The sequence below is a fragment of the Fistularia commersonii genome, chromosome 24 (assembly GCF_037954325.1).
Source record: "Fistularia commersonii isolate RoL2024-O1a breed Wild chromosome 24, RoL_Fcom_v1.0, whole genome shotgun sequence".
Lineage (NCBI taxonomy): Eukaryota > Metazoa > Chordata > Actinopteri > Syngnathiformes > Fistulariidae > Fistularia > Fistularia commersonii.
The window spans coordinates 2,920,962-2,946,443 of NC_141307.1; the positions used below are offsets into that span (position 1 = coordinate 2,920,962).

The 25,482-nt window shown below is 46.4% G+C and overlaps 1 protein-coding gene across 4 annotated transcripts in view; it reads left to right on the forward strand.

Annotated features, from left to right (window-relative positions):
* The window catches only part of trappc9 (trafficking protein particle complex subunit 9), a 146,791-nt gene extending 121,639 nt beyond the window's left edge, over positions 1-25,152 (forward strand). For all 4 annotated transcript variants that reach the window (XM_086171196.1, XM_086171197.1, XM_086171194.1 and 1 more), the window contains 2 exons: positions 24,124-24,347; positions 24,424-25,152. In XM_086171196.1, the coding sequence (XP_086027322.1) occupies positions 24,124-24,347; positions 24,424-24,603 (404 nt within the window). In that variant the 3' untranslated portion in view covers positions 24,604-25,152. The remainder of the gene's footprint in view (positions 1-24,123; positions 24,348-24,423) is intronic.
* Positions 25,153-25,482: the final 330 nt, after the last annotated feature.

The following is a 25,482-nucleotide window of genomic DNA, read 5'->3' on the forward strand; positions in this document are numbered from 1 at the left end:
TGATTTTATTTTCCTTGCTATAGTTAACTTTGCTGTGTGCTGGATGTGATAGTATATGTGCCTCTATGTAGATGATACTGTGGTTTTACCCCAAAGAGCTACAAAATCCTTTGGACTCTTTCAGAACCACTGTCTCCATGGCAACCAGCGTCCTTTCCATCCAGTTTCATCCTCTGGTTTCTTCTCCGATGTCCGTCTGAAGTGACGCCATCTTTTCCAATGTCTCCCTGCGTGAATGTAAGGACGGCGGCGGCGGCGGCGGCGGCTTGTTTTTAGCGTCAGACCGTGAGAGTCCGGTCGCGGCCGACACGGGGAAATCATTTCAGTTTGGGCTGATTTTGCAACCAATTCCATGAGTCCACTTTGTCATTAGCGATGCGGCGAACACAGTTTCAAAGGCCCCTAAAAGCCCATTATTCCCATTATCATAATCAGCTTGTTAGCGTGCTACTCCAACACGCGGCTTCCCAAAGGCTGAAGAGTTTGAGTTGTTTTTTTACACGATGACATTTGAGTTCCATCCTTTTATTCTCAATACTTGTACCGTTCTAAAATGTCGGGTATTTTTCAGCACAGCTGGTCAGGAGTACTAATGATATAAAAGAGAAGAGTGTGTGTGTTGATCAAACGCAACATCCTTGATTTTAACTTCAGGATGCAGAGGTTGACAGAAATCCGCGTTTCTGAATGTTGCGTCTTTTACAAGTGGATTATAATCTCATACTGTGAACAAGAAGGGGATTTTATAAGAATGTAGCTTTATCGTCCGAGCGGAAAAAAACCTCAGTAAACACACCGCCGTGTTCCAAAAACAAACCAGGGAAACGTCGCTTGGCGCCATTTCCTTCACGCCGTTCTAAAATAACCACGCGTCTTAGCCCGAACGCCATTCAGGTGAACGTCTCCCGCTTATTTTGAGATTCTTACTCCCTCTTCATGCCGTTAATGGTGTCGAAACGTCGGCGCCGAGCGAACATTTATTATTAGTAGCGTTACCAAGCGTGTTGCCGAGGAAGATGTGTCCTTATGGCGGCGCAGAGATGAAGTTTCCGCGTGAGAAATGAAAATGGCGGTTACAGTGCGAGCGCCTTCGTTTAATTGTCTCGTCGCCCGAGGGACACGGTCAGGCGGTAAACATATCCGTCTCTCCAGACGACTCGGAGTGGCGGCGAGGACGGCGACCGTCGTTACCCAATTAAGTTCACGACTTTTAAAGTGGAGCATCAGTCAAGCGCAGACGTTGCTTTGCTCTGCGGCGCAATGAGCGGCTGTAAAAACCGGAGCCATAAAAAGAAATGCAGATACACGGTGGCGACGTTGCAACCGCCGTCATTTGCGATGATCTGGAAACGTCTCAATAAATACAGGATGTCGGTGCTTCGTTTTGAAGGACGGCTTCTCTCTTTTGCTGCCGAGTGGAAGAAAGACGCCGTTTTTTGTTTGTGTTTTGCGGTTGGGTCAGGAAAGGTTTCCATGGACTCCAAAACCATGCAGGAGGTCCAAAAACTTCAAGTAGAACATCAAGAATAAAATGACAGAAAAAAGAGAATAATATACACTGCTCAAAAAAATAAAGGGAACACTTAAAAAACACATCCTAGATCTAAATGAATGAAATATTCTCATGAAATACTTTGCTCTTTACACAGTTGAATGTGCTGACAACAAAATCCCACCAAAATGATCCATGGAAATCAATTGTATCAACCCATGGAGGTCTGGATTAGGAATCACACTCCAAATTAAAGTGTAAAAACAAACTCCAGGCTGATCCAACTTTGATGTCATGTCCTTAAAACAAGTCCAAATGCATCTGTGTTGCTTCCTGAGTGGACACTATGATTTCACAAAAGTGGGATTGACTTGGAGTTACATTGTGTTGTTCAAGTGTTCCCTTTATTTTTTGGAGCAGTATATATATGTGTGTGTGTGAATAGATAACTTACTGTACAAAACAAGCACTGTACGGAATGAGAGGGCGATTTGTTGCGTGTCTGTGATTGGTCGGTCCAGGGTGAGCCCCGCCTCTCGCCCAATGACAGGACGGATAGTCCGCAGAGGCTTTTTGTCGACTCCCGCCTCTTCTTTTTCGAAGCTTTCGGCAAGTCCGGGAAGAAATTTCCTGCGTCTCACCCGCTGAGCGCTCCACTGTGCTCGGCGGCCGGGCGCTAACCGTTTGTCGCAGAGCATGTATTTCACGGTCGGGTTCAGAGACGTTTTGTTTCTCGTTCCCTCCCGCTCGGCTGTATCCGGAGGCCGGCCGCGATACGAGCGGCTAGAGTCGACCCGAACGGTAAAGAAGCGGCCTGACAGCTAATCGATGGGTTTAAACTCCATAAAGCCGGCGGGGGCGGCAGGGACGGGACGTAATGGTTGTGTGGGGACGCCGCAGACGCTGCAGATGCTCCAGACGCTGCAGATGCTGCAGACGCTGCAGACGCTGCAGACGCTGCACGCTCTTGTTTACAAACCGTGCTCTTATACCTATTCCTATCGCCGGATTAGAGTTGGATTGCTCGTGATCCAACGGGGTGAGCTGGAATCGTCAGTCGACGGATTCTTTCCAGCTTGTTAGCATGTAGCTGTTAGCGTGGCCGATGTTGTTGCGGTGCGTTAAAATCCCAGGAAATTATAATCCTAAAATGCCGGATATCCCGCAATGAATGAGGTCGTCTCTGGGGTTAAAGTGATAACGGTTGCCCTCAAAGCGCCACATGTTACGGTAACAGTAGAATATATATACCCTAATGTATTGGTTGTTTATTTTTTCATTGTGTTGTCTATTTTTATCCTTGTTGTTCAATTTGCCGTCTATTTTTTGTGCATGTCTTTTTCTATCTTTTAATTGTCTCATTTATATTTATATATTTATTGATATTTTTATTGCTGTGCAGCTGCGACAGCAGAATTTCAATACGCTATAGCTTATCTTAAAATAAATATAATAATCCTTCATGTTAAATTGCGCTGAATTTATGACTCATTCAAATCCAAAATGTTACATACGCATTTGCGTAGATGTAGAAAACATTACGTTTACAAGTTGCTCTGTTCCAAAGCGAGCTTTCACTGCTGCAGTGTTTTGGTGACACATTCTGCCGCCATCCGAGTTTGGCTTTTAATTCTTAGACAATTTGTTGTTTTTCCGGAAGGCTAACGTTAGCATACTTAGCTCCGCGTTCGGCGTCAAAATGCCCGCGTGGATTTTACTCTTTGACGACCGACGGCACCTCGTAACTGAAAAGACAAACCGTTTTTTCTCCTTGAAGCACAAACATATATTGGCCTTCCCACCTTTCCTGAAACAGCCTTCCATCTGCAACTTTTCTCTTTCTGGACATTTAGGGATCATTTCCATTCCTCAATTCCGCCTGTTGAAAATAGCATTGATTCACTGCGATCTCATGGCGGGACGCCGTCACTTTGTGGATAACGTGATCGGCATGAATCGTGGGAAATGTAGTTTATGCACGCATTTGACAAGACAATCAGACTTTTTAAGACGTTCCCGTGGGCAAAATAATAGGACGTGGTCCACATTTGTCCCGCGGGCCTTGAGTTTGACACACGTGCTCTAAATGATCATCATTTCCCGCCAAGATGTTTGTGTCAAACTTCCATGCGCCCTTAAAAACTCTATTTTTCTGTATCGGAGATCTTTTGTATGTATGACGGTTGACCGTTGATTGGTTGCATCGCTCGGTGTGAAGGAACCGCCTGACGGAACCTTCTCGGCGGGGTTGTGCTCGGCACGCCGCGCGGGCTAGAGTTTAGGAGCGTGCACGTACGGCGCCGTGCACGTACGGGTGGGACGACGCCGTCGGGCCGCCTGTCAATCCTGCTCGTCTGGAACCGAGTGGACGGGTCGCGGAGGACCGACTGTCAGATCCGAGGGCGGCGAGCGTCCTGACGCGGAACGTGTTGGCTAACGGCCTCCTCCCAAACGGTTGCCACGACGACCATGCTGCAAAACCACGTCCGTGGCCTCCGTGGCCACCGGTGCGGGTGCTGACCTCCCTCCCTCCCTCCCTCCTCGTGTCCACGTAGCCTCGCCGTGACGTCATGTGACAACACATACTTTCCATGTACCATCCGCGACACACACACACTCACACACACACACACACACACACGCAGGGCCTGTGTTTGCTCGGATGTGGTGTGATTGATGTGCAGGACTGGAGTCTCTGAAGTGAAGTGCCGACTTGATTATATTCACCTCGGGTTCCTCCCTCCTCTCTCTCTCTCTCTCTCTCTCTCTCCAACCGGTTGCTTAACTTTGTCCTTGCAGTGTTATTTTTTATTTCTTTTTTTTTTTTTTTTTCCCCCGTTACGTCTAAAACGCTGATTGTGACTCGCGATTTCTGCCGGTTATCCAAACGAGGCAGGTTTGCCCTTTGGCTGGAGCTCCTCGCCGACTCTCCACTTCCTGTCTGTTTTTGAAGAAGGGCGTTTCCGCCGCTGGAAACGTGCCGGCGCCTGTTTATTTTCCACGGAAGCTTATAAATCATTCAGCGGGTTTTGGTAACTCGGCGCCCCGGTTCGGCTTTTTTTAGAAGCCGGAACTATTTCAGAGGCCGCACTCGCTCAGTTTGTATTTAAATTGAATTATTTAAAGGAGGGCCGGATAAGTGAAAGGGAAGATGGAGTGAAGAAATGACTGGAGTTCATGCACCAGTTCTCTCTGTATTTCCAGGCTGATTAGCCCGGATTCATCCGGCCGGTCCGCTGAATGATCGCCGTGTGTTTTCACGGCGCCGCCAGTCGCTGCTCCACTTCCTGCCAGACCTCGCCGTCTCCCTGTGGGGAACGCGGTTATTAGAAACCTAGAAAAACCATTCATTCATGCCAACCCTTCTCATTCACACTTTGCGTGAAACCCGGCTTCTGTATTTTGAGGATCGCTACGTTCGTTAGCTTCGGGATACGTTTCTATAACCTTTCCTCCATCCGCGAAGGTCCTCGCAGCACGGCGGCGCCGTCCCCAACATCCCGGGCCCTTTAGCATCCGCTGCTAGCCTTCCGCTCTCGTTTCCTGTCTCGATGAAAAGGTTAGCGAGTTAGCGCTGAAACGCCTTTTTGTCTGGCTAAGCAGGAGGCTAGCCAATCGGTAGCGGGTAGCGGTTTAGCTCGCGCGTTTTGGCGCGTGATGGGTTTTTTAGCGTAACGTGACGCTTCTCAATAATTCTCTGTCCCCCCCAAAGGAAGAGGAAAAGATTTCAGCGCCGCGAACGCTTCCTCATATTTCCTCGTCTTAGCTTTCGGGTGACTTTGGTTCGTCTCATTATCTCCGTCGCTCGCCGCCTTTCTTATCGTCCCTGTTAAATATTTTTTTCCACGGTGTCTCTGGAGGGTTTGCTCACTGCCACGGAGCTAATATTTCGCGCCTCGCTATTTGAGAAGCAACGGTCAAACGTCATATTTCCGACCGGGAGTTGATCCGGGCTGAGTTTTCCATCATCTCTAACTTTACCACCCGCTTCACTTTGTTTCCTGCTTATTTCACAGTTGAGGCCGGAACGGCCGCTTTTATTTCCTGTCACACTTTTAGTTTGTTTTCTGGAAAACTTGAAAACCTTCAGTTTGTGGAGGGGAAACAAAAAAAAAAAAAAAAAAAATTTTAAGATGGATGAAGAGCGGAGGGGCCTCGACAGCCGGCGTCCCTTTCACTGGAAAAACACGCTTTTTTTTTTTCACAAACCTCCAGGTTTCGCCGCGACAGAGGACGGGATTATCCCGCTGTCGGACACAAGGTCGCAAAACTGGCACGACTTTTTGTTTTTTTTTCCTCCTCCTTCGCCGTTCCGCTTTCTCCTTTCTCGTGGCTCGGCGCCGCCCCGGTCGATCTTTGGCTCTTCGACCAAACCCCAAGTTTATTTTAATAATAGCACGTTTCACCGTCAAACAATAGAAGACCTTCATATTCTTTCTTTTGTCTGCGACCTTTGCCGCCTCCGGAGGCCGCAGACTCCTTTTTTTTGGGGCGCCGCTAATCGACACTAGTCCTGAATACGTCGTCGCGGACGGCGTTTCGGGGAAACAATACCGAGCGAGAAAAAGCTTTGTTTCCGTCGGAAGGTTGAGAAAGGCGAAGGTGGCGACGTCACCGATCGGCTGCGGAGAACTTCTTCGCTTTTTCCAGAGACCTTGTAGTGCTCGGAGTGTTCGTCAGCGAATGTAGTTTTTTTTGAGTTTTCCTCGTCGTGTCCTTGGGTCAAGGTCGAATCTTTCCGAACGTCTGAACCGAACCCCGTCTTTATTCCCCCCCTTTCTAGATTAGATTTGTTTCGCCCCGCCGGCCGCTCGCCGCCTCCCCTTCCGTCTGGCAAATCCTCTCCCACACTTCTTCGACTTATCTCCGTTATTATTCCGCTTTTGATGAATGAAAAGCCGGCGGCTCAGACGCCGACCCGCGGGGAAAAAACATGGCCGCTGTCGGAGGACGGAGGGCTGACGGGAAGCGGCGGTGAAGTTGTAGCGGCGTAATTAGCAGGCATGATGGAGTTGAGAGGTGGCAGGGTGAGTCATGGCGGCGGCGGACAGGTGAGATCCTCAGCTCCCGTGGGTTGTATCGACGAGGCGGCGGCGGCGGCGGCGGCGGCGGGGGGGTTACCTGCGTCGGCACGGTGATTGACGACGGACAGGTCGGAGATTAAATGCAGGTCCCGGTAATTTGATTCAAGCGCGGGTTGCTAAGCGTCGGTTCGTTCAACCTTCCAAAATATTCCGGAGTCCATCTTGTCGGTTTGAATCGCTGCGTTCCAGGAGAGGAACAAGATTATCACTTTGAACCATTTGTCACTTTTGTTTTCATTTTTTAGATATAGATATATGTATTTAGATATCTGGTATATAATATATACCATATTTCATTTTCAGTTTAAATCTGTATTATATGTATACAGGATTGTCTCAGAAAATTAGAATATTGCGATAAAGTTCTTTATGTTCTGCGACTACAAAAACAAAAATGTCATACATTCTGGATTCATTACAGATCAAGTGAACTATTGCAAGCCTTTGATCATTTTAATATTACTGATTATGGCTTACATCTTAAGAAAACTCCAAAATCCTATCTCAAAATATTAGAATATCGTGAAAAAGTCATTTTTGTTTTTGTAATTGCATTACAGAACTTAAAGAACTTCATCACAATATCCTAATGTACAACCTTGAATGTCGAGTAAGGCATCTTGAATATTTTTTTTATTTCATTTTAATAATTAACATGTTATTTTGATAAATAGCATGTTATTTTAAAAAACAATGTGCTTTAAAGACATTTCTCTATTATTTCATTTTCATTATATCACAGGGTATTTTAAGAAATTACATGAATTGAATGGAGGGAAAAAAAAACAAAATAATTCAACACCAAAATCAGCTGAAATTAAAAGAGTGACGGCAGAAACCAGCCTTTGGCTGAAAGGATAGAAATCCTAAAATCCTAAAAGGACACATCCTAAAAAACCCCGAACTCTGTTTTTATCCTTGTTGGTCTCAGCCCCGTCCTCATCCTGTTTATTTTTGTTTATTTTTGTCATTGCTATTGTCACTTTTTTCTCCCATTCTGTCGCCGTCGTCGTTGCTGTTGTTATTGTTGTTCTCTCTGCTGTCTATTTATTTATTTCCTATTTATATTTATCTTCATATTAATTGACGCTATAACTGTTACGCTGCTGTGACAAAAGACTTTCTCCTGTGGGGATCAACAAAGTTTATCTTAGCTTTTGTTAAAATAGAGTTGCGGCGATAGAAATTCCCCTTGTCGATCGTCGGTCGGAGCCGAGGGGAGGCTCCCCGAAAACGCCGCCGTTAGCTCCGCCTCCCGGCCGTCCTCGCCTCGAGCACAATGGTGACTAATGCGTCCGCCGCGGGTGATAAATCTAAAGCGCTGAGTCATAAACTGAGTCGGGTGTTTTGAGAGTGGGAGCGGCGTCCCGGCCCGTAAATCACCGAAATAATCCCGAGATGAAACCGAAAAGGAGGTCCTCTCCCTGCAGCTTCTGCCGAGGAAGCCGCCATCGACCCCGACCTGCCGGGCTCAGAGGGACGGGGAGGGACGCCATTTTGCGTCTCAGATTTAGTTCCCAGTCCAGCGCGTTTGAGAGGAAGTGGCGCCTTGACGTTGCCTTGGTAACGGAGCGAGGGACTGAAAGCTGGAGCGATGCTAACACCCCGCGTAGGCAAATTCACCAGTTTGTCTTTTATTTTGACAGCGCTCTTAAATTAGCGATGCATTCGTGGGAATGCGGTTCAGTCGTGGGTTTTACCCTCCACACACACACACACACACACACACACGCACGATGCATTCAGTCGCTGTCTGAAATTAAGAGCGTTCATCATCTGCACGCCGACGAGTGCGGTAATTACAGCGAAACGTGTTAAAATACAAGGGAATAATCACCGCCGAGCCATGTAACACCAAAGATTCCCCGCAGACAGAGAGGGACGTCTGATTTCAAACACACACACACACACACACACACACACACACACAAATAATGATTCATTGCCTTATTACCAACCCCGTACATCCACCTTTATCAAACCCGCTCCCGTTGATCATTTATTCCTGTGACCCACCCTTTATTTTATCCCCCGGTCGTGTGACGAGTGTTTTGTTTACAAAATAAGATAAAGAATCGGCAGCGGGTCTCAATAAGCGCTCCCGCATCAATCCTTATCGGGGTCGGCCGACGCCCCGGCAGGTGACGCCGCTCGTTTCTCCCGACGCGTTGATCGCCATTTCGTACAGCCGAGGAAATAATAATCCGGTAGTTACCTCGCCGCCTCGGCTCCACGCCGATAACTCGCACACAAAGTGGCGCCTCCTGCCACCTCGTCCTGAAAAAAATGGGCTTATATTTCAGCGCTTGACCGGGATTATTCCCCCGACCCGTCCGTCCCAACTTGGATGGGGTTCGAACTCGCCGTACGCGTCTAACGTTGATCCCCGGGGGGGGAAATAGCTTTTTGTTGAAAGCAGCTCCTGCTACGGAGTCAAGTGGGGAAGAATCGAAATTGAACTCTATAGTAAAGAATATGATAAAAATAAAAAATGTGAAAAAAAATACAATAAAAAGAACAGTCAAGAAATAAAAATAAAGTTAAAGGTATGTAAAAATATCACATTTCCGGTCCTCCAAAGCTAGCGCTACATTCTGGCTAGCTTGGACTTGTTATTGTACACTGCTCAAAAAAATAAAGGGAACACTTAAAAAACACATCCTAGATCTAAATGAATGAAATATTCTCATGAAATACTTTGCTCTTTACACAGTTGAATGTGCTGACGACAAAATCACACCAAAATGATCCATGGAAATCAATTGTATCAACCCATGGAGGTCCGGATTAGGAATCACACTCCAAATTAAAGTTTAAAAACAAACTCCAGGCTGATCCAACTTTGATGTAATGTCCTTAAAACAAGTCCAAATGAATGTGTGTTGCTTCCTGAGTGGAAACTATGATTTCACACAAGTGGGATTGACTTGGAGTTACGTTGTGTTGTTCAAGTGTTCCCTTTATTTTTTGGAGCAGTATATTTGGAGACGATTGTAAACAATAGCGTGAACCCTTTGTCCCCGTCTGAGGTCTTTGTTTGTCGTAGAGAGTCCGGATTCGGGACCGACGGCGTGCTTTGCGGTATTTTCTCCGATTCGCGTTTGTTTTTGGATGATTTCGGATCAAACTGTCGAGGCAACAACCTCATGTCCTTTTTCCGAAACTGTCGTCGACGCTCTCTGGGACACGTTTTACGTCGTCTCCCGGACGCAATCGTCGGAAGCGTCCGCTCACCGGTGTCGTGCCGCTTTCCGAGACTCGTTAGAACGGCAAAAATAGCATCTCTCCGACAACGTTCTTCTTACTTTGGCCTAAAATGGCCCAGTTCAGCAGATTTAGCCCTACTTGTTGACGTTAACTATATCGGTCACGTCCAAATATAACCAAAGCCTCCCTCCCCGGAGAGCTTCCCCTTCCCGTCTGGCTCCGGGGCCGGCCGACGACGCCGTTTACCGTCTTTGAGCGCCGTCCTCCGTCGCGTCAGCGCAAATCGACGGCGGGAGCCGATTCATCCCGGACGCCGTAGCGTGACGTCCCCCCCCCCCCCCTTCCCTTCCCGTTCTACTCTTCCCCCCTCGTCCGGGAACAATTTCTCGCCGCGTGTCGTTTAATCTGCTCGCGGAACGCCGGGAACATCGTGCCACGGCAGATTGTGCGCGTGGGCGAGTCGTCAGGGGCTTTGTCGTTCTCCTTTTGCTTTTTCTGTCGGAAAGTGACGTTCCCCGTAGCGGCGTGCCGTGGGTTCGTGCCTGGGAAATCCTCCGCTTGTCAACGTCGCATCCGCGTCATCGGGATTTTGTCGTTTGTTTGTTTTTTTCCGGTTTCCGAACGCCCGCGTCGCACGTGCCGTGGAGAGAGTCTCTGGTTCCGACCTCGACTCACTGGCTCGTGGACGAGTTCCGGCCGTCGCTAAAATGAAAGGAGTGGATAAAAGCGGCAGTTCGCCCGTCTTTGTTCGGTTGGTTTATTTCGCGGACAAGACAGGAGGCGGAAGATGTTGTCGGAAGGACGATGAGAAGGTCGAGAGACGGACCAGAGGAGGTTTATGGATGGAAGGAGGACAAGATGGCGGTCGGCTCGTCGGCGGATGACATCCGCATCCCTTCATTTTTTGTTTTGATTGTTTCCAGTAAGACGTACGCGAAGCTAACGCGGTTCAAGCGCTCGAAAAACAAATTTAGCCGTGGCATTTCATCCAGATGTCATCAGACCCGAAGTCCGAGTCGTTCACGCGATGGAAAGAAAACGTTCATTCTTTATTTATTAATTCACCGCCGGTGTCATTCAGAGCGCCGTAAAGATTAATACGGCAAGACATTAAAAAGACATCAGATTGTTTCACACAGATATTAAAAGCACGACGACAAAAGGTCAGACGTATAATGGACCGCGTTGGAGCGACGGGGAAGGAGGGAGGAAGCCGGTGCAAACGCCAAACAAAATATAGCCAGTCGGTGCGTTGGTTCATTCCCACATCAAACGTAGCGGTTAGCCTTCGCTACGTTAGCGACGCAAACACGGAGAGAACACGGACTCCCGTGTTGGAATCCGACCGGGGATCATCCGGCTACGAGGCGAAACATCAAGCGGTTATTTACGCCAGTCCCGAAATCCCCCGAAATCCCGAATACGTGTAAATTCCCCTCCGATCCCCACGGATCCGGCGAGGAATTTCCTCGGGTACTCACGCAGAGCTTGTCGGTGAAGCAGCGGGATCCGTTTCCCGCTCGCGCTCGCCGCGTTTTTAAGGTGAAAGACTTGTGACAGGAGTCCCGGCGCCGCGCCCGGGAGGCGTCCGCGCATATTAGCGTTGTAATGTTGAAGGTAAAGTGGGCTCATTTGCATAATTAGGGCTGGGAGGTATTATGTGAAGAGGCAGGGAGGCAGAGCGGAGTAATGAGGCGGACAGAAGGGGAGTGTGTGCGCAGCACGCCATATGACAGCGGCCATGTTTAGACCTCACTACGGCGAATCTCTGGAGGGGAGGGGGGTTGCTAATGACTTTTTTTTTGGAAGATGAGTCACTTCCCCCCCCCCCTTCCGAATCCGAATCGGTCCTCCTCAAACACGCGCCTCCGCTGTTGCGGCGTGGAGCGCTGAATAGTCACGGCGGAGGCTATTGTGTTAGCGCGTTAGCCCCTCCCCTCGCGCCGGCAGGTGCGGCGCCGTCCGGCCGAGCAAATATTTAACGGCGATAGAAGGTCGGCTCTTGGCCGGGTACCTTCTCAGATGACGCGAGGCGCTCAAACTCGGTTATCTCGTTTTTTTATTTGCACGTCAACAGAGGTGGTCAAATCGGCGTTTCGCCGCCCGTGCTCCGTAACGTACCTCGTCTTTTTGGTCGTAACCGGCTTCTCGGACAGTTGACCCCGTCAAGAACGGGGTCACGGCCGAAGCAACCGGGGCTCCTTCCTCTCGCCGGGGCGATGCAATGAAACAGAATATTCCTTTCAGTCGTCCCAAAGTGGGGAAATTTCAACTACAGTATACCCTTGTTTTTCGCGGGGGTTACGTTCCAAAAAGAACCCGTGATGGGCAAAATCCGTGAAGTAGAAACCTTTATTTTTTCTTACAATTATTATACAATTAAATACTCTATTATACATCGCTGCTGTCGTCCTTATGTTTTTTTCTTCCTTCTTTATGGAACGAACGAAAGATTTATTAATTCCGTAATGTCGACCTACAGCCGCATAGCTTTTAGCTTCCCTTAGCATGTCCAGAAGTTTAACTTTATCTGCGATAGATAGCATCTTCCGCTGCCTTTTGGGCAGTTTTGTCAACATTATGGGTTTTAGAGAAACTCGAAATTGCGAGAGAATTTGCACGTACGTCATGTAAATTTGTCGAGCTGTTTTACGTACGTGTACATATTAAACTGCGACGTTATTGACGCACAGGTAGGGAAGAAGCGGAGTGACTTTTTAGCCAATCAGAATGCAGAACACAATGCACGACGCAAATCCGTGAAGTAGCGAAACCGTGAAAAGTAAACCGCGTTATAGCGAGGGATCACTGTACACGCAGCAGAAGCGCAAGAGAAGTTAGCAAGAGTAGAAGAAGTGAGGATAAGCAAGTATACACCGCTCCAAAACATAAAGGGAACACTAAACTAACACATCCTGGATCTGAATGAATGAAATATTCGTATGACATGCTTCTTTGTTCTTTACATAGTTGAATGTTATAAAAAATTGCCCGTAGCGGTGAACAACAGCAATACTTGTAGTTGCAGCCACCGTCAAAAACATGTTTTAGTGAGAAGTAATGGCTGGTAAAGCAGCCTCGCTAAGCAGGGGAGGAAGTTTGAGCCCGACGGGTTCCACCGCTTGTTGGTTTGACGACTAGTCGGAGAAAATGCTTGGATTCTTCACAGCCTTGAGGCTTGAATTCCAGCCTTAGGGATCTACAAGTGACATTTTCGCCGAAGCTTGTAGCCTCGGGGTTTGCCGCTCCGCTCGTGTCCGTGAGCAGGACTGTGCAACCGTGCCTCCGGACCTCCGGGCGTTTGTTGACCTTTAACCTTTACCCCCTGTAGAGAGGGAAATCCCAGATAGGTAAAGGTGGCGGTGTGAAGCTCCCGCCCTTCCCGAGCCGTATGGTTCTTCTGGAAGAAGCCAAAAATGCAAAAATGGTGTAGAACTTCCCCCTCTCTGCCTGAGGCCGGCCTCTCCCCAGCTGGGGGCAGCTTAGCATCACGCTAAGCTAACTAGCCGTGTATTTATGGGCCGGATGAAAGCGGAATGGTTTCTCTGCAAACACTTCCTGGCATGGCGATCGACGGACGGCGAGGTCACGATCGACGGAAGCACGACTTTGTTCTCCTTTTTTTGTTTGTTTGTTCGTTGTTTTGCGGTTTCGCCGTCTCGGGATTCTCGGCCGTTCATGTAAATCAACGCGCCGGATTATCAGATGAGATTTATTGCGGCAGCTGTGTTTTTTTTTTTTTTTTTTTGTTTCGTTTTTTTTCTTTTCCTCGCTCCGGCGCTCGGGATATCGACATCTGCGGGAGAGAAGATAGCGCTAATTATTTTCCATCCACATGTGATTAGCAGAGATTTGCCTTTTTAAAAGCTCGGACCGGCACCTCCAGACGGCGCCGCCTGGGAGGCTTTTTAAAATAAATCCATTGTGAATATTAACTGATGAAAAAGAGCGGTCTTGGGGTTTGTTATCGGTCGGACGAGAGCTCCGGAATCCTGGCGCTGACGGAAGGTCACGGTGTCGAGAAACGCGACCACGTTTCCGTCCTCAGCCAGGAAGAAGTGTTTGGCTTGTTTTTGGAAGGCGCTCTTAATTTAGAAAATTCAAAATCGCCAGTCAACGCATGATAGAAATGAGAAGCTATCTTCAAAAATCGCCCGGATCGGAAACGTGAAAGAAAGAAAAAAAAAAAAAGCTGCATCCGCTGAGCTTTCACCCAAAAAAAAAAAAAAAAAAAAAGAGGAAGATCCAGCCGTTGTTTCTCCGCCGGGAAGCAAAAATAAGGCGAGAAAATCAACCGCGGGTCTGTTTCCGTCAAAACGCAGACGCCGCAAATCCACGCGCCTTTTAGAATCAGACTTTTGATGCGGAGAAACCTCGGGCTTGTGGCGACGGCGAGGAAAAAATAAACAAACCCCCCCCGCGCCTGTCAAACTCCGCCTCGCTGTGGTTTCCACGCGACGGCGCTCGGACTCTCGCGTCTCGGCAACGACACCAAGATGAACACTCGCGCCGCGGCTCCTCGGGATTTCTACTTATTTCAATCTAATTTATTCCTCTTGTGATCAAATAGACTTCGATTTGGTCTCGCGGGGACTCGGGGAGCGGCGGGGTTTGAAACAGCCTTTATTTTTTTTATTTATTTATTGAATCCAAATGGGATTGTTTGATGTCGTGAAGCCTCCCGTCAGACGCCGCCGTCGCTAACCAACCGCTCGTCTCCAACGGACCGATTCTCGAAAATTCTATTCCCGTGTACGCCGTTATGGACGGATTTTAATAAACCAATCACAGGAAAGAAATGGCATTTCTTACTTTCCGACATTTAAATACTGCGTGCTACTTATTTTTGACTTGTTGACTATTGACTATTTTTGACTAGCGGGCGCTAGTGTTAGCGCCCGCCAGTGTTAGCAAACCTAAATGACCGCCGTCAGTGTGAAAACAGCATGGCGTCGCATCCCGATGCTATCGATCAGGGGTCGGGAAGCTTTTTGACGGGGACAGCCAAATATTTCTAAATATATTACATCGAGAGCCGTTTAGTATTATTAACCTATACTAAATTAAATATGTCCTACTTTTAATGCGACCTCTGCTGATGCATGGATTCGTTCGAAGTATTTTTATATTTGACCGTTTCATTGATGCAATTTTATAAGAATAAGATCAACTTTATTTATCCTGAAGGACGTTGTTGTGCCAGAGTTTCAAGTAAAACATAACAATAATAAATAATAGTAGGAAATCGTATAAACAGTAAACTAAAAAAAAAAAAATCAAAGCAGATCAGAAGTTCCTCTGTCCACGCAGCCTGGAATTCACGGTAATCATCCTCTTTTTTGCCAGTGGTGACCCGTGAAATTTATCTTCACATCTAATATCTGTTTACTTTAAAGTGACACAGTATTATGAAGTATTTCTAAATCACTGATTTTTTTCTTTTTCAACTCAAAACGGTCTGGGAGCCACGTGCCGTCACCGGAAGAGCCATATATGGTTCGCGAGCGAGCAATAGGTTCCCGACCGCTGTTGTAGATGTTTGTTTTTTTCTACTTTCTGCTGCAAAAACAGCTTTGTCGTTTTCATTGGTTTCATCTGTGACGGACAAAATGAACGGCCAGTTTTACGTCTCCATCCGTACCGTTCCTCCGGCGGGAAGGTCGGCCTCGCGTCCGCATGCCGAAATATCCTCGGGCAAAAACGCTGAACCTCCAGGTTGCTCCCGATGGTCTGGTTCGCCGACGAGCTGCAGCGGCGTGTGTGTGTGTGTGTGTGTGTGTGTGAACGGGCCGATACCTTCTATGCTCTCTATTGGTGGGGACCGTTTGCTTTTGTGCTGCATTCGAGTTCAACTTGTAAATTCCAAACTCCTGTTGTTAAAAATCTGTTAGATTCATCGTTGGGTTTCACGTGGATCCGGTGACGGTGTTATTGTGTTAGCCGCGTCATGCTACTTGTAGCCGGTCGCCCCTCTTCCTGGCGAGACGGCGGCGCTTCGGCTCGACCCGACGCTCAGATGAGGTGGTTTTTTAAGTCAAAAAAAAAAAAAAAAAGAAAAATCGTCACGGAAGCCTGACCCGTCCACGCCCGTCTCATCTTGGCATGTAAATTAGTTTCACGTGATTCCAGTTTGGAGGAGGTGCGGAATAAACACCCGGGACGGTTTTGAACTCGCGTTTACATTTTGTACAGGGACACGTCTGTCTCCGTGGCGGCGGCGGCGGCGGCGGCGGCGGCAGTGGGAGGAGGGCGGGAGGGAGGGAGGGGGGTATAATTGAGATTTCGCCGCTGGAAACGAACCTAAAGAGTCAGATTGAAGTATTATATTACTGCACAGCACGAAGCCTGAAGGCGAGACTGCCGTCTCAGTATGGGGCCATTAAAGTGTAATGGAACCCAGCCACCACCCCACACACACACACACACACACACACACACACTCGCTATCGATCAGTGCTATTTTGGGATGTTGCTCGATGGCAAAGATAGCAGACGGTGTTTATTTAGTCCTAATCAGCCATGTTGACAGCACAGGGAGGCTCCAGGTGGAATCAGGGCTCTGCAGCTTCACCTGCATCTCAACCACTGCGTCCTCTTTGCAATCCAACACGCCCAAATGACTGTGTGTGTGTGTGTTGAACGTAAACTTACTGTCTCACACACACACACACGTCTAGATGCAGAAGCAACGCTGTTGCTGTTAGCAGTGCTGTTTAGGATTGAAAGAAAATTATTTTTTGCGGGTGCATGTGTGTTATTTGTCCTTTTTCCAATCACTTTCAAGGCACAGTAGCCCATTGTTTAGTAGCAACAGTAATTTTAGTTTATTATTTCTATATATTTTAGCTTTATGACCTTTCCCAAACTCCCGGTTAGCATCTTCCTCTGCCAGATCCCCTCGATCAGGGGTGTCACTCATTTTAACCGAGGGTTAAAGTACAAATGTAACTAAATGTAATGTAAAATCAATGTAACTGCTCCTTATCGTTGAATAACTCTGAATTTATGACTCATTCAAATCCAAAATATAACATATGTATTTGTATTTGTATTTTACCACTTTTTCTCCTAAAAGCACAAACATGTATTGGCCGTCCCATCTTTCTTAAAACAGCCTTCCATCTAAATCAACTTTTCTCTTTCTGGATATTTAGGGACCATTTGTATTTCTCAATTCTACGTGTTGAAAATAGCATTGACGTAGATCCTACATGATTGACATAAATTGTGTGAAATGTACTCTATGGTTTGATTCATTTATTTATTTTAGTTTTACACGTGACTTAGAAGGTGCGAAATAGGGAATAAAAGAAAAACCTTGCACGGGTGATTGATAGAAACACAAAACGAGTAGCAATTGGATGAGGCGAGATGCTGAACGCGTGCTTTGTGCAGGAGATCTAGAGAAAGATGGTTGATCACCACCCTATAGAATGCTTATTTTACCTCTGAAAAAATACTGAAATGATACATAAGTGCATTTGCGCCGCAAAAATCTGCAGTGTAGGTCAGGGGTCGCGACCTTTACCACTCAAAGAGCCGTTTGGTTTCCCCGAAGTAAAGAAAATACCAGGAGCCTCACAACCCTTTTGAGATTTAAAATGAATTAACATTTAGCAGCTTTTTTTTTTTGTGTTTATGCTATATATAAACAAAATGTTTGGTTTTTTTTTTTTTTTAATCAATGAACTGTAGAGATAATTGCATTTCTCCATGCAACAAAGCATTCTTCAATATTGTGTTGAAGGTTACTTTTAAGCAAAATACAAGTCCTTCTCGTATTTATGATAAAAAGCCAAATTTAAATGATCCACCGGCAACGAACCAGAAATGCCGTCCTCTCTCTCTCATCCTTTTACCGGTGCGTTCAGAGGGACAAAAATAGTTGACGTTTATTTCCATGTCACCGTGATCTTCGGCTTTAAAACGACATTTTGAAATTGAACAAAGTAAAATAAAATACAGTTTTATTTCAATTATTTTCAAAAGCCACAAGGAGCCGCGGGTTTTCTGACCTCTTGTTTTGTGAAAATCCGCGGTATAAAATGAGACGGAGTTAAATTCGGCGCGACAGTGAGACTGTGAAAGGTTGAACGTCGACGTGGCGACGGACCGCCGAATTTAAAGACTAATAAACCGAGGCTTTGGCGTCTTACTCCGTTCTTCTCGCCGATGGTAGTTTTGGCTTTCGTCGTGGGTTTGCCGTCCCGTCCGACGCGCGGCCGCCGGCCATTTTTGGCAAACAGCTCTCCAAGTGTGTGCACGTGGCCCTCGTGCGTGGCGTCCCCTGTAAAACCCCTGGCTGGACGCGGCTGGGAGGGAAAGATAAGGAGGCTAAACAATGATAACCTCGAGTGCAGCTCGGCTCCTGCGGTGGGAGGATGGAGAGAATAAAAGAAGGGAAAATGTGTTGTTGGCGTCCGTGTAGCTCAGGGAGACGCCGCTTGGGGACGGAAGTTGGGTTTGCGGGACCGCAGAGAGACGTGGCGGCGGTCGTCATGGCGGCCACAGCGGGCGAGACACGTCAGTGGCGTATTCTTTCTTTTTGTCCAGATGTCTGATTAGTTTGCAAGTGGCGGGATGCTAAGCTAACTGCACCGTACATTGTTAGCATGCGAACCGTTGGCCCGAGGCAGTGGAAATGGGAAAAAGCGCATCTTTTTACATTACATTGCATTTGGCAGACGCTTTTATCCAAAGCGACTTACAATAGAGGACATAGGGACTGCAAATACACTTGCAAATACACCATGCACAGGAAATATACAGAACAGTAAGCTTGGGTTAGTGAGAGTTTTTTTTTTTGGACAGACACACAAACGTACACACACTGCATAGCCTAATCTTTATTCTTTTAAAAATCAAAAAAAAAAAAAAACACAGAGAAAAATGCAGGAAACAGAATAAACAAACTAAATTAGAATTAAATAAATCAAACCAAAATAGACTAAAATATAATAAAACAAAACTAAATGAACTTAAATAAAGGGAGCTAAAATAAAATAAAATACAGGAAATACAAAAGCACTTTTAGAGAAACTCAAAACTCATAATGTATTGTGATCCGGATAAAAAGATACGCTTGTTTTGGTGGAACTTCTCGAGCGTAGACGTGGCGGTAGAGACATTTCCCTGAAATTTCCTTTTCCTTTTTCTAAATAACCGCAGCCCCGGTGTACGAAACTGCAGATTCAATGGTTGCGCAGAAAGAAAGGGAAGAAAGGGGAAACAAAAAAACAAAAAAAAAACGTCGCCCTGGGAGACGTTTCATCAGCCGGTCTGCGGCTGGTTGAAATCTCCGCCACCAATTCAGCATCTATTAGCGTCCATATGTTGCTGCGGAGCGGCGGAATTAGCGCGGCGCGTCTCCGGCTTAATGGGCCTCCTGCTTCAAAGCGATAAAGGCGGAAACATTTCACGTCCACGTCGAGCCATTTGTCAAACATCAGAACGGTTTGCATCGTCCGCGTCATAGAAACGAGCCGGCGGGAAGTTTGACCGCTTTATTTTCAGACCCTCGGCGGGACGGTTCATCGCCGACCTCGACCGGCCGCGATTAGCCGTCGCGTCCGTGAAGAGTGGTACCGATAACAGTACGTTTACGTTATACAGAATTGAATTTGTCCATGGAGTTTTTTTTTTATAATCTGAGCCCGTGCGTCCTCCTCCCCGGGCCGCCGTCGGATCAGAACCCCGGTGAGTCGGTGATTCACCGCGGCGTTAGCTTAGCGCCGCCGCTCGCCACGGCAGGATTATCTCATCCCCATCTGGAAGCGTAGAAATAATTGGGTTTCATCTGGAGGTTTGAGACGCCGTCGCCACGACGGTCAACCTTCTGTGAGACGGCGTTAATCCAGATTATCGTGGTAATAAATGCTCTCGGGACGCTTAGAAATAAAAAAAAAAAGACGTCGAACAAACAGTGGACGTTAGACGTCGGCCAATCGTCATCCTCCGAGCGGCGTTGGCGTCTCTTTCGACATATTCGTGGGGGTTTGTTGGGGTCCCAGTTTGCGGGAATCATTGTGCCCTCACACACACACACACACACACACACTCCTGCAGTTGTTTCTTTGAGTTTAGCAGCAGTCTAACCCCTTTATCCGTGTGTGACGGCGGCGTCTCCTTCCCCTTGTAAATGTTAATAAGCCTAAAAAACGGCGTTCACGCCGCGATCATGTAAACACCTGCAGCCCCCCGTTTCTCCGCCGCCGCCGCCGCCGCCGCGGCGGCTGGAGAGGTTTGTTTAATCTCTGAGCCGTAATTTGATCTGTTGCTTTCATCCTCGTCCGGGAGGGAGGCGTCTGTCTCTCTCTCTCTCTCTCTCCCGGTTGCTGTGGCGACTCCTGCCGCAGCGCCGTGCCTCTGCAGACTGCAGCAGCACCGGCACCGGGAGCCAAACATGAAATCCGAACCCCTCGCCGCCGCACCGGGCGTCACATCCTCCGCCGGCGGCCTGTCAGACAGGAAGTCTCCCGCTCGACACCTGTTGCTGCTGCGCCACTTGTTGCCGCAGACCCTCTCCTTTTCCAGTCCATCCTTCTCACACTTCTCACACACACACACACACACACACACGTCTAAGACGCGGCGTCGGCTCGGTGACCTCCGTGTTCTCCGTCCATCTCCTCTCCGGCTCCGGAATACCGACGCAGAGGTATAAAATGACATAAAAATGGAAAATTCAAATGAAAATTCACTTTAAAAAAAACAAGCAAAATTAAAATGAATTGATTAAAAAAACAAAAATAAATTCGACAAAATATAATATGAGTGGAAAAATCAACCAAAAACATTTTATCATTCAATCGAAAGTACCTTCTCGCATATTTGTCTCCCTCCTCCCGCTGAATACTAATGCAGGGCAGCTCCAGCAATATTAAATGAAATAAAAATGGAAAATTAAATTGATTGAATTAAAAGAAAATTCACTAAAAAAAATTAGCAAATTAAGAATGAATTGATTAAAATAAAAGCTCAAGTCAAATAAATTCAAGAAAATAAAATAGGAGTAGAAAATCACCAAAAAACATTTTGTAATTCAATCCAAAAAATACCTCCTTGCATCTTTGGCTCATTCCTCCCGCTGAATACCAACGCAGGGCCAGCGGGAGGCTCCAGCAATATTAAATGAAATAAAAATGGAAAATTAAATTGTATTGAATTAGAAGAAAAACAACAAAAAGAAAAGGAAATTAAAAATGAAGAGAATATTAAAAAAAAAAAGCTAAAATATAATGTATTAAAACAAAATAAAGTCAAATAAACGCCAATGCAGAGCCGGCAGGAGCTTGGTGTCACAGGCTACAGGCTTCAATGTAAAATGAAATAAAAGAGCAAATTAAACTGAAGTGACAGAAAACAAACCTAAATAAATTGAATTAAAACAAAAGAAACATTCAAAACATTCCAAATTCAAACAAAATGGGCAAAAAAAAAGGTGAAATGAGTTAAAAACTATAATAAAATGTATGAAAACCGAATATTATTAAATTGATATAAAAAAAAATGTAATGAGCAGAAAAATCAGCAGAAACCATCTTGTCATTCACTTGAAATCATCTCCTCGCCTCTTCGGCTACAAGTTCCAACAAAATCAAATGAAATAAAAAAAAATTAAAATAAGGTGAAATAAAACAAAGTTAAATCAACTGAATTTAAACAAAAAAAAGCTAATTAAAAATGAATTTAAAACATAAAATAAAATGTACTGAACCAAAATAAAATGATAAATAAATACATAAATACATAAATCAATCCATCAAATATAATGAGCAGAAAAATCAGCAGAAAGTCCGGCTAAAAGTTAGCCGTCGCCATTATCCACACTTTATTTATGTGTTTCTCTGAAAATTGGGTGCGAGGTGATTCGCCTCTGCTCGTCACAAACGACAAAAATTTGGGTTTTTAGTCGCGTTAAACGAACCTCTGCAACCGAACCTCTGATTTCCCCTCCAGGATGATGAGGTTCCTCAACTTCTGCAGCAGATCGGGTTTTATATAAGATCCACTTTTATATAAACCGCTTCCCCCATTTCTAGTTATCTTTTGTCTAAAAGTCCCCAGAGTATTTCAGCACTTAATTTATTACTTTGCTTTTTGGAGTGTATAGTAGAAGTAGAAGTATCATAAGTTTCGCCCAATGACCAGCTGAGTAATATTTAGTAATATTCAAATTTTCACTGGGTGAATGTTCCCAATAATGTGTGTGTGTGTGTGTGTGTGTGTGCGCACGACTAAAACACCAGTGGGAGTTGAAGTGAAGCTGACAGGACCACAGGAAGAGTTTTCTTACTTCTTGTTGTTCTTTTAGGACGGCAGACCGTCATTTTTTTAATCTATTTTAAGTCACTTTTTCATCATATTTTTTGGAAGGAAAAGAGAAATAAAGAAAAAAAAAGCCCTATCAGAAATGCAGTTTAGTTATAATAATTGGCTGTCGACCAACAAAAAAGAAACGCAAATTGGTAAATAATTTTGGAAAATTACCAAATAGTTTTTGGAAATTATTTAAAAATTTTATAATAAACTTAACCGATATTTCCTCAAAATCTGTTGGAAATCATTTAAATAATTGCTGTCAGCCGTGCCGATGCTGCATTCCGAGTCGTTCCGCTGTCAGACTCAGGAAAAAATACTAGAAATAAGAAAAAAAATCTTTGTACATTCGAATTTCTTTTTCCAAGTAAAAGTTCCCGATTTCTGTCATCCGTCAAAAAAACGGTCCGGATTTAAAATTCAAATTAACCCGGTAGAGTTTCATTGGGTTAAATTCTGCTCCGGACGCCCGCCCGCCTGCCTGTCGCTAGTTAGCCTAGCGCAAGCCGTGGTTAGCGTTAGCCCGCGGCTAAGAGGCTAACAGCGGAGTGCGCAGTGCCTTTGTGAACGCAGTGATTTCCACACACTCGGGGGTCTGAATGTCACCCCCTGCTGCGGCTGCAGCCACGGGCCTCGCTCACCCTCTCTCACCCTCTCTCCCTCCATTTTTCTCTCCATCGCTCTCTCTTTTTCTCTCTTTTTCTCTCTTTTTCCCTCTTTTTCTCTCTCTCTCCCGCCCACATCACCTCTTCCCTCGGAACATGCCGGGCTCCTTCATCAGGCTGTCACTCCAGCTCAGCTGCTCTGACTCACAGTGTTTATCACCACCGCCACGACACTAGAAAGCGTATGACATTCTGTGTGTGCACGCTTGTGTGTTTGTATGTGTGTGTGTGTGTGTGTGTGTGTGCGTGTGTGTGTTCTCCATCCAGGCTCCTGCTCGTCGTTCTGTGTTCATCTCTTTCTTCCTTCGGGATACAGAGCTCATTGGTTCACGGGGGGGCGTTAAGGATTCATCGGGATGAACTGTGTGTGTGTGTGTGTGTGTGTGTGAGCGGCCAGTTTGAGAACAGACAGAGTCGAGGCCATTTACTCTTCCGGTGGAATTAATGAAACTGTTTGATGTTTAAACAACATTTTGAGATCTGAGTTCATGAAAAGGAAAAATCAGCGGTCGGAGAATCTTGGCCTTCAGCCGCTCGTCTTCCTGGAGCGACCGGAGAAATAGATGGGACGAAGGTGTCCGAGGTGGAGGAGAGGAGAGGAAAAATGACGGAAAAAAACATGGAAACACAGAGTCATGCAGGAAAAAAACTGAACTCAGATAGACTAAATTCAGGCAAAATAAATCCAACCAAAATCAACTGAGATATTATAAAACAAAGTGAAAAGAAATAAATGAACTCAAGTGAACTGGACTTAAATAAAGCAAAAAATAAAACAAAAAAACAGAAAATAAAACCACTAAAATTAATGTCATCCGAACAAAATAAACTTTTAAAAAGCGCATTAAAATAATGTAATAAATAGATCGAAAAATCAAAAGGAAATGTATTAAAACAAAATGAAAATAAAAAATCGAATTAATCATTTAATCAAATGAATAAATTAATGAAAAAGCACATTAAAATAATGTAATAAATAGATTGAAAAATGAAAAGGAAATGTATTAAAACAAAATAAAAATAAAAAGTTGAATTTATCAATGAATCAAATAAATGAATTAAATGAGCAGAAAAATCCACAGCCATCTTATCATTCGCATGAAATCAACACATAAATCAATAAAAAAAAATTGGCAAGAAGTGATTTTCAGTCCTCGAAAGAATCGTGAGGAATCTAAATTCAGAAGTTCCAGATGGCGAGAAGCTCTGCAAGAAGTAAATCTAAAAAAAAACAAAACAGTTCGGTAAAATCTAAAACGTAGAAGAAATCCTCCGAAACTCACCCGGCGTTTCGACTCGAGGGTCGAAGGTCATTTCCATCGAATCGTCTAAGCTCCGCCCCTTCCTCTACCCGCAGACGTGCTGGTGAACGGCGCGGCGTGCGACTGCGACGTGGTGGCGGAGTGCGTGGCGGGCGACGCCGTGGCGCTGGAGGTGAAGCTGACCAACCGCAGCCGGAGCGCGGTGGGGCCGCTGGCGCTGACGGTGGTGCCGTACCAGGACTACCAGAACGGCGTGCAGAACTACGACCTGGAGGACGCCGTCACCTTCATCGGCTCCAACACCTTCTACGTGGACGCGGTGAGAACCCGTCTTCCTGTCGGACGCCGGCGTTGGGCGTCCGAACACACGCTCTCATGTGTTTTGTGTCCGGCAGGTGAAGCCGCAGTGCAGCTCGGTGTGCCGGGGCGCGCTGCTCTTCCTCTACACCGGCGACTTCTACCTCAACATCAAGTTCCAGGACGACAGCGGCGGGCGTGAGCTTCCGCTGGCCTGGTTCACGCTGCCCAGCGTGCACATCCGAGCGCTGGACGCCCCGCTGAGGGCCGGCGCCTGAAGGCGTCGCTCGACCTCCATGTAAATAGAAACCACGAAAACAGGGACGCGCGCGAGTTTCCGCGCGATCCCGAGCGCCATTTTGGGTCTTCACTTTACTGGGAAAACACGAGCCGAGGGTTCCGAGGGGGCGTTTGAGTCCGAGGACGTTTCCCGACGAAGAAGGAAAAACGAGAAAAAGTCGCTCGGTTTAATCGTTGCGCCGCTAGCCGGCTAGCGGGATACCTGACGCCCCGCTGAGCTGCTGCAGCGGGCGGATGAAGGTCTGCTAGCGGCTAGCGGCTAGCTTGCTAGTATCCACCACATCGCCAAGTGACTTGGGGTTCAAGATGGCGGCGCTACAAACACTCCGATTTCTACTCCCTCTCGTTTCTCTCCGTCACGGTGCCATTTAGTTTAACAGACATGTTTGTCCAAACCAATCACTTGACCGTTTACCCGCTAGCTAAACCCGCAGCGCTGACGCGCCAATCACGCTGGCTCTCATCGGTTCGGTTTGTCATCATGTGACCTCTGAGCTCTGTGAATAAACGTCTCCTCTGGGCAAACGTTAGCGGGTGTCGACGTCGTTTCCTGCGTGCTAACGTGCTACACGCTAACCTCCGCTGTGTCGTGTTTCAGCTGCTTAGCATCTTAGCTTTGTTATGATCCGGTGGGCTCTCGGGCGGCTTCCAAGAATAGATGGACACTTGCTCTCTGATGTTGACACACACACACACACACACACACACTTCATCACACCAGGTGAAAACTAACTGAACCTGCTTTTTCTGCAGCTTCCTGTAGTTTCTCAACAAAACCGTTTCCCTGCCAAGAACTGACCTCCCAGGGCTTCCGGAAAAAAAAAAGGGATATTTTTTCTTTTTCATTGAAAGAGCTT